Source organism: Pituophis catenifer, unplaced genomic scaffold (genome assembly GCF_029215685.1).
Source record: "Pituophis catenifer annectens isolate HBS135680 unplaced genomic scaffold, rPitCat1.0.hap2 SCAF_7, whole genome shotgun sequence".
In the NCBI taxonomy this organism is placed as follows: Eukaryota; Metazoa; Chordata; class Lepidosauria; order Squamata; family Colubridae; genus Pituophis; species Pituophis catenifer.
This window is the reverse complement of record NW_027256887.1, coordinates 89,417,523-89,426,677: the sequence shown is the minus strand read 5'-3', so window position 1 is coordinate 89,426,677 and position 9,155 is coordinate 89,417,523. Positions and strand designations below refer to the sequence as shown.

The 9,155-nt window shown below is 46.5% G+C and overlaps 1 protein-coding gene across 1 annotated transcript; it reads left to right on the top strand.

Moving 5' to 3' along the window:
- Window positions 1–677: 677 nt before the first annotated feature.
- LOC139319638 (C-type lectin galactose-binding isoform-like) lies at window positions 678–6,598 on the top strand. The gene is made up of 5 exons (XM_070947568.1): window positions 678–735; window positions 856–947; window positions 2,330–2,470; window positions 3,419–3,533; window positions 6,537–6,598. Exons 1-5 carry the CDS (start codon window positions 678–680, stop codon window positions 6,596–6,598), a joined length of 468 nt encoding a protein of 155 aa, XP_070803669.1.
- The last annotated feature ends 2,557 nt before the right edge of the window (window positions 6,599–9,155 follow it).

Genomic DNA, 9,155 nt, shown 5'->3' with positions numbered 1-9,155 from the left:
ACCCCCAGAAGTCAAGTTGTGTGCCTTCACTGTGTTCCAAATCTAGTGATGCAAACAAGCTTCTTCCAGGTTGTTAACCAGGACCAGAAATCCTGAAGCAAAGCAAATTCTCTCTCCCTCTGCCCTCCCCCCCAACAGAAATCCACCCCCATCCTTCCCTATAAATGCCTCCATTCCTGTTGCTGGAGGGAAGCCTGGAGTTGCCACTGAGCAGACTTGCTACCTAAGGAGAGAAAGGAACAGGTGAGTGTGGCCAGGTGAGGCCCCAGCATGAGAATGCTTTGTGTCTCTTTCTCATGGGAACACTTGCAAGGGGCTGCACCTGATGTCCAGGTTCCAGCAGGGGATCTGTGGGAGTCAGGGAGCAAGGGGTCTCTGGGGGGATCTCTGGGGAAGAGAAAGAGATGGACGGGAGAGACTTTCCAGGGGAGGCCCCTTCTGCCCTTTACGGAACAATGCAGGATCCACTGTGACCCACCAAGGCTGCTGGATGACCAAGGAGGGAGAAATTACGTCCAGCTGGGCAAGTGAAAAAGTGGAAACCAAAGTTTGGGGTTCCCAGCTTGGTCACAGGTTGGATGTTGGATCGCCCTTCCTGAAGAGTCCCTCCCAAGGTCCTTGCTCCCCCTTCTTCTACTCTACTCGTTGCTCTTCTCTGCAGGGAAGGAAAGAAGACCATGGGGCAATTCCTCTTTGTGAGCCTGGGCTTGCTGGTCGTGGCCTTCTCCCTAACTGGTGAGTTCCAACTGGGTCTCTCCTGTGTAGAGAGGCCAAAGCTCTTGCATCCTCCTCCACCCCCACCACTTCCTGCTCTCCTGACCGTCTTCTCATGGGGCTTCCTCTCTTCCCACACAGGAGCCCCAAAATCCTGTCTCGAAGGATGGTACTCAAGAAATCAGCGTTGCAACAAGCTCTTCGAGGAACAAAAGAACTGGAATGATGCCGAGGTTAGAAGTGCTGAGTATCTGTGAATCTCCTAGCCCAGGCAGAGGAGAAGACGAGGCAGAGCCTTGAACAGCCCCCAAGTCCCTCTGACTGGGCTGAAGTGCAGGGCCACTAGGCTCTGTGCGTGGAAAGGTAGCAAGGACCATTGTCTTAGGACAGCCTGAAACACAAGTATTCTCTGATGATATGCTGGTCTGGGCTTTCATGCCCGGTATCTGTTGGGCAGTGCTGAGCCTGAAGGTTGAGTGACCATAATCTAGACAACAGATTTGGCAACTCTGGTGGCATCTTCAAACCTCCTTGCCTCTGAAGTGATGGGAATCCAAGAGTTGACCTCCTGAGTCTAGATCAGGAATTTATTTATTTATTTATTTATTTATTTATTTATTTATTTATTTATTTAATTTTATTTGTCAAACTTGTATAAGATAACAGATATAAATACAAACATGATTATGAATACAGAAAATTGATACGAATAAATGGGGACAGTAGGACAGTGACAGTGAGCACTCAATTGCTCAATTGCTCAAGAGCTGCAGAATCTACCAAAAGTACACATATAGACTGGGTGAAACCAGGTTTAATAGCAGGAACTGTAAGAGGAATCTCGGAGCCTTAGTGACAGCCAATTAAGTATGAGCCAGCAGTGTGCAGCGGCAGCTAAAAAAGCCAATGCAATCCTAAATTGCATTAACAGAGGAATACAATCAAGATCAAGGGAGGTACTAATAGCACTTTATAAAGCCCTAGTAAGACCACACCTAGACCAGTTTTGGTCACCACACTATAAAAAAGATGTTGAGACTCTAGAAAAAGTGCAGAGGAGAGCAACCAGGATGATTAGGGGACTGGAGATTAAAACATATGAAGAACGGTTACATGAACTGGGCATGGCTAGTCTAGTGAAGAGAAAGACCAGGGGAGACATGATAGCAGTCTTCCAATACTTGAGGGGCTGCCACAGAGAGGAGGGGGTCAAGCTGTTTTCCAAGGCACCCAAAGGCCAGACAAGGAATAATGGATGGAAACTGACCAAGGAGAGATTCAATCTGGAAATAAGGAGGAATTTCCTGACAGGGAGAACAATCAACTTATGGAACAGAAGTTGCCTTTGGAAGTTGTGGGAGCTTCATCACTGGAGGCTTTCAAGAAGAGATTGGATTGCCATCTGTCAGAAATGATGTACGGTCTCCTGCATTGGTGGGGGGAGGTTGGACTAGATGACCTACAGGGTCCCTTCCAACTCTGTTATTCCATTAAGAGCATCTGAGGGGAGTCAACACAGTCAAGACATGGAATCAGATTCCCTGGCTCTTTTCTCACTTTCACAAACTAACACCCGCAAGCACATTTGCCTTTCTCCCTTGTCGCTTTATCTCAGGCATTCTGCCAGAAACAAAACGCAGGCTGCCACCTCGCCTCCATGCAAAGCACAACACAGAGAGATGACATGGCCGATTATGTCGCAGAGAATCTCAAAAGTAGTCAAAGTGTCTGGATTGGACTGCATGATCCCAGTAAAGTAGGTCTCTTTCTGTTGCTAATGTTCACAAATCCATATTTACCATTTATGTGAGGCTTTTAGAAGGATCGTCCAATGGGAGGTCGGGATCTCTCTGATAAAAACTCTCACCTTGGACAAAACCTCTGAAAAATGTTATTGACTCCAATGCTGTCTGTCATTCCTCCCACCAACCATTCAGGCCCACTTGGAGAACTGACTGGTATGTTTAAAGCCACAATGGGCCCAATTCTCCTCTGACCCCCCCTCCCCAATGTCAGGATCCAGGCCATCTCACACACTCAGCTCCTCCTTCAGTCTGCCTTCCTCTTTATGGCCCATTGAATGGCCCCTGAAGCTTTTTCAAACTCTGGTGGGTCATTAATTTGGGAACTGCGAGTCCCAACCTGGGAGGATTGTCCTTTCTTCCCCTTCATTTATTTTGCGCAGAAATTGCTCATTTCTCTTACCAACAGAACATCTCGTGCTCTGTTGCATTTTCAATTCGTGAAAGACGCTTGATCGTAGAGAAAAGAGGACGTTTCCTTGGAATTGAGCTCAGTTCCTGGTGACTTTGTGAATACAAGTGTTTTTTTCTTTTCTTTCTTTCTTTCTTTCTTTCTTGTTTCTTTCTTTCTTTCTTTCTTTCTTTCTTTCTTTCTTTCTTTCTTTCTTTCTTTCTTTCTTTCTTTCTTTTTTGTGGCAACAACATAGTTGTCAGGGCAAGAAATCAGGAACCAAGGTTGCTCAAATGAGTACAAGTTTAATCCATGCTAGCCCTCCACAAGAATCTGAACAGTCACCATGTGTAACTCTCCTCAGCTGCTCCAGATCAACTGAGATTGAGGGGAGGGAGGGAGGGAGGGAGGGAGAGACTCTTAAAACCTGACAACTTTCCTTTCTGATCTGGACCCTGAAGAGCTGGAGCCTCTTCCGCAGTTGGCTAACATGGCTTCCCTGTCATTACAGAAAAGTGAATGGGAGTGGATAAACAGATCCAGATTCTACTACCTAGCCTGGGCCGATGATCAACCCGAACCCTCGAAGAACAACAAATTCTGTGCTAAGCTCGAGAAAGAAACAAGTAAGCCAAGGTGTTGGGGAAGCAACTGTGGTGCAATTCCAGCAAGGATGAGGATCTTGGAGCCCTGGCAACTGATGGCCTTACCTCAGTGGTGAAATGCTACCAGTTAGGGCCGGTTCGCCCGAACTGGTAGTAATTGCTACCATTCGCCCGAATCGGTAGTAAAAAAAATGCTTTAAAAAGTTTTTTTTAAAAAAGTTCCAAAGATCAGCTGGGTGACAATCAGCTGGGTGACAATTGGCAGAGGGCAATGTCGAAATTTTTTTTATTTTATTTTTTAGCATTTTTTTAACTATCAATCAGCTGTGAGAAAATCAGCTGTGCCAAGGTCTGTGAGATTCCTGCTTGTTGCAGGGGCCATTTTGTGTGAAGTCCTGCTGCTTTTACATTATGTGTGAGTCAGTTGTGCAGCCACACCCACCTGGTCACATGACCACCAAGCCACACCCACCCTGTCACATGATCACCAAGCCACGCCCACAGGTCCAGTAGGGAAAATTTTTGAATTTCACCATTGCGTTACCTTATTTATTTATTTAAAACACTTACATAGCAAAACCTACCTTATAACCTACTCCCAACAAAAGTGGGAGTGGTTATACCAAAAAAATGGTACAGAAACTGTAGTATAAATCAAACAAAAACAAAGACCTGGCACCGAATCTGATTTCTGATTTGAAATCAGCCAATATTCTCCCAGCCTTTTGGGGGAAAAGCTACACCCTCCAAGGCTAAAAGGGTAGGGCTTGGTTGAACTTCAGAGGGAACAGTTCTCCATGGGGCGGGGGGGGGTTGCTGAAAGGAAGGCCCACTTCCTAGCTCCCATAAGGTGGTAATGCTGAAAAGAAGGCACTAGGAGAACACCCAATTTACCTGGGTAGGATGGGTAGATTCGCTTAGGGAGAGGGGGCCCCCAGATAATCAGCGCAAGGCTTTAAGGCTAAGGACCAGCACTTTGAATTGCGTTCGGAAAGAAATGTGAAGCCATTGCAGCTTTCCCAGCAGAGATCTTATGGAGGCAAACCTAGAAGCCACCGTTGCCGTACACACAGCTTTATCCTGGTCCAGAGAATGTTTCCAGGTGGACTTCAAGGGCAGCCCCATCTATAGCACATTGCGGCAACCAAGGCACAAGTTACTGTGAGCAAGGCCTCAAGTGAGCAATTAGTTCATTAAATGAATTTGTTAAAAGGATCCCCTAGCTGTAGCTGACCCCTTACTCCTCAAGCAGGAGCCATGACCCCCAAATCATGCACTAGCTCATGGTGTCACCTGCACAATGTCAAAGATGAAGTATCAACCAGTTCTGGGGGGGTGGAGGCAGAAATCCAGAGCCACTTTGTCTTTGTAGGGTTGAGTTGAAGCTGGTTCCTCCCCATCCAGACCCTTATATCCTCCATACGCTCAGCCAGCACCTCCATTGCATCACCTGTCTGGCTAGGGGTGGAGAGATATAATTGGGTATTGCCAGCATACTGGTGATACCAAACCGCAAACCTACAAATGACCTCTCCTAGTCGTTTCATGTAGATGTTGGAGGAGTGATGAAAGGCTCAAACCCAACTCCCACCCCACACTACACCTCACCTCTCCTACCTAACTGTCTGGAACCAGCCATGAGGTAGGAGGTAACCCATCCACAATCCCTGAAGCAGGTCCAGAGTGGACAGCAGTTATGCAAGTTAAGAAAAGAGGAAATGCCCCTCTCACAAAGGCAGTGCCACCAACTCTCACAAAAAGACATTAATCACCTCTTGCACCCAACCACATGGCACCTCCCAGGAGGCCTTAACAAACCAAGAGGGACAAGAGTCCCTCACAGAGCTTGCCGAGCTCACAGACACAAGGATCCTGCCCACTTCTTGAAACACAAGTGGTCTGAACTCCACCAGGTAGCAAGGCTCAAACAGGTCTCCCTCACCTCCAAAGGGCCTGCCAGCCAGAGTTCAACTCCAAGGCAAGGCAAGTGACTTTATCTCACAGAGGTCAAGAACGTTCCTCATAGTGACTTTGAAAGGGCTGCCCCGGTTCCTGCTTACCTGAAGATGCAGAAGGGTGGATAAATCATTAGTGTTGCTGCTCTTGTCATCACAACATAGAACCACATATGGGCTCTTACATGCATCTGTCCGGCCTCACTCTTTGCCTTCCTCCAGTTCTGCTCCATCCGACTCTTATGTCGCTTCATCCCTCTGAGCTGCTTGGTGAACCATGGTTTATCCCTTGGATCAGTGAGCTGTCACAGTCCACATTCTGTACAGTCAAGGGAACACAAAATGCCCATGGGACACACCATTAAAAATGGAAGCCATCATTCCTTCATGAATTGCAGTTGTTTATGAAAATAATTACAGGACCACCAGCTCATCATAAAACAAACAAGCTCCATCTTAACCTGCTTCTGAAAGGCTGTCACTCTCACAGGAGACCCCGGTTTATGTTCTTTCCTGCTTAAATATCCATCAATCTTCTTCCCCAGAGTTCCCCAATCTTTCTGGCTCTGTGGACCAGCAAGTGGGGGGAGGGGAGGGGAGGGTTCTGTGCTGGTTCCATGCTGGCAAATGGAGTGTGTGCAGACATGTTCGACCTCATGCAAGTGTGGATGTGTGCCTGTGCTTGTCTCCCACTTCCACTGCCCAGTTCTGAATCTCTCTTCGCCCACTAGTGAGCCAGTGCCCTGGTGTTGGGGACCCCTGTCTATCCCATCATAGTCAGACAAATCTCGGCCACTAAAAGACTAGAGAAGAGAAAAGTTGACAGATGCCTCCTACACTTCAAAACCAAATACAAGAACAGCCTAAAAACCCCAGACAAAATTAACTCGGTGGTTAGCTACGTTATCTGGGTTGCCACAACATGCTGAGCCCTAAGACAGGTGAGGTTCTCCACCTGTGGTGTCCTCATGATCTCCTAAGAATGAGGGAGAAGCCATCAAAATGATCTTTTGGGACTATGAAGGAGTCACTTCAAAGGGGGAATCAAATCTTTCTTTTTCCTGCCCAGAATATTTCCAATGGAGTGATTCGAACTGCGAGGAGCTGCATCCATTTCTCTGCCAATGCTGATAGCTCCTTTTCCTGCTCCACAGTGATGAAACCTGAAGAAACAAGGAAGCCCCCCTGACTGCCAAAATCTCCCCAATGCACCCCTTCGCTTCATGGATGTTTTATGTAGCTTGGATCTGACTTTGCTCCTCCTGATGGGCCAGGAGGTCCAATAAATTCTCGTCTTGATTGACAACCTGGAAGAAGCTTGTTTGGGTCATTAGATTTGGAATACAATAAGGGCACACAATTTGACTCCTGGAAGGTTAATCACATGATGGATGGATGGATGGATGAATGGATGGTTGGTTGATAACATACATTCTGATATTTCTGATTCCATATAATATAATGTTTTGGCATCTCTAATAAGCCAGAAAAAGTTTTGGGTAGTCATGAAATTCTCACTGTTTCTCCTGCCCAGAGCGACTGCCTGGCACCCCCGTCCAATCTGAAGCCAAGAATGACCCTCTATGCATAGGTTCAAGCACCTAACCCAACACATTGCTTCTCTCTAATTGTCCCTATTCCCAAAATGCAGAAATCTTTTTTTGATGGGTAAATTCTGAGATGGTCGTTGAAGATTCCACTTCTAATCATCCTGGAATTTACCAGCTATTAGACCGGATTTTCACTAACTACCAGGCGAACTTCCACTCTAAATGACACAATCAAGGTTACCCACTAAATTTCTCTTGACTCTGACTTCCCCCCTGCCAGGTTCTGCTATTCCGACTCCTTTGGGGGTGGGGGTGGGGTTTCCTGCGAACAATGAGCAAAGGAGGCTGGGGAGCATTCATTCCCAGGGTCACCCAAGGTCATCCCAGGTGCCCAGCTAAAGTAATCAGAAGCATTTGTTGGGTATCAGCAAAAGAAGATGCAAAAGGAAGAGGAACACTTTAGTGACAACAGCTAGGCAAGGATCTACACCTTTGGGAGAAGGCAATGAGAAACATCGCTGGTATTTGATCAAGGAAACCTCATGTATGGTCAATGCAATATGTCTCTTGCGGTAGTAGATGACATGATCCTCAGATGAGATGGTACTGAATAAGCAAATGAGGAGGAGGTGAAGATCTTTGAAGTAGGAACGGTGTTTATTATATGGATGGAATAGACACTGAGTTGGTTGAACATCACTGGGGAGGCATCATATAAACATTTAAACAAGAAAAACGCCTGCCACAGGACCCCCACGGCTGTGGTCAGTCAGCTGTTGGCAAGATAAGTTGCGTAACTGCCTTCACACAACATAGAAACCTAGTCTAGGATGGGTGGATCATTTGAATCTGGTATGTGGTGGGGAGCCAGCCTTTTCTTAAGGCATCCAAGTATGGTGGGAAACAGGTCATCCTCCCCAGCATAAGAGGCTTTGTATAGTGTGAGATGTGTTGGGTTAATTCAGCTTCAGCTATCTCGGGTAATATGCAACTAGATTTACTGTCTGTGTCAGGGAATGTAGATTTAATAGCTGTAAGCTGATGGAAGGTTGTAAGCGGAAGTAACTGAAAGCAATGGGAATGAGTCAGCATCTGGAATCGCCGGATTAAGACTCTGATGGGGTCCACACAACACACCGTTTTAAGAGGTGTTTATATATAGGTGACCATTAGAGGGTGTATCTCTCTCTTGTTGTGTATCTCATTGCTCTCCTTGTGTCTGTAGCTGTATGATAAGGTATCTACCACGTATATGTATGTATATAGTTCGTTGTTAATTATCTAAAGGCTCTGTGTGCTGTGTGCTGTGTTTTGCTCCTGGGCCCACCAGACATTCCAAGCCTTGCTTTCTCTTTCCTTCGTGCCCACCAGACATTCCAAGCCCTGCTTTCTCTTTGCCATCTGGGAAAGAGTCCCTCCCTCCTGTGACTTCGGACTACATTCCTCCACAACCCACCACACAAGATCTCCACTCTTCTTCTACCTTTCTTCTTTTGCTGATTTGATTTGTGTCTCCATCACATCATCTCCAGCAAGGTTAAAACAATCTATGTGGCAGCTGTTACCACTCAGCCACAGAATCACTTCTTTGAGTAACATTTCAAACACTTATCTTGTTAAGTTCTGAGGAAGCACATTCACTTCCTCTGAAGGAGGAGCTGCTTTGAAAGGCAATGGGTATTTCTTGCTTGGGTGTCTCAATTGTGAACCTTGAGTCTTTCGCCCAGTGGAATCTCTCAGCCAGATGCTACTCTGCCCCGTGTATGGATCTCTCCATTGGGATCAATTTGGTTGTAAAATGGTGACGAGATTACGGGAGAGGAGCAACTATAACCCAGCATGTTATAGCACTTCTCTTCAGAGGGACTTTGGGCTGGCTGCCCTTGATCCTACACCCTGGATCACAGGATCACAGGGTGATCACCTTATGCAGTCCATTCTCTGCAGAATGCAGATCAGTTCTGCCATCTCTGAAGCCTCTTTTGGGAAGCCTCCAGGATGGAGAACCCATCACCTTCAGATGGAAAGTCTTCTACTACTATTGGACAGAACTTACCCCCAGGGAAAGTTTTCTCATGTTTCAATTAAATTTAAGTAGCTGTATCCATGATTTCTGGACTTAGTTGCCAGAGGATCGT

Coding starts and splice junctions, on each gene's coding strand:
- LOC139319638 (XM_070947568.1), top strand. CDS start 678: ATGGGGCAATTCCTCTTTGTGAGCCTGGGCTTGCTGGTCGTGGCCTTC. Junction 736..855: donor CGTGGCCTTCTCCCTAACTG/GTGAGTTCCAAC, acceptor CTTCCCACACAG/GAGCCCCAAAATCCTGTCTC. Junction 2,471..3,418: donor GACTGCATGATCCCAGTAAA/GTAGGTCTCTTT, acceptor CTGTCATTACAG/AAAAGTGAATGGGAGTGGAT.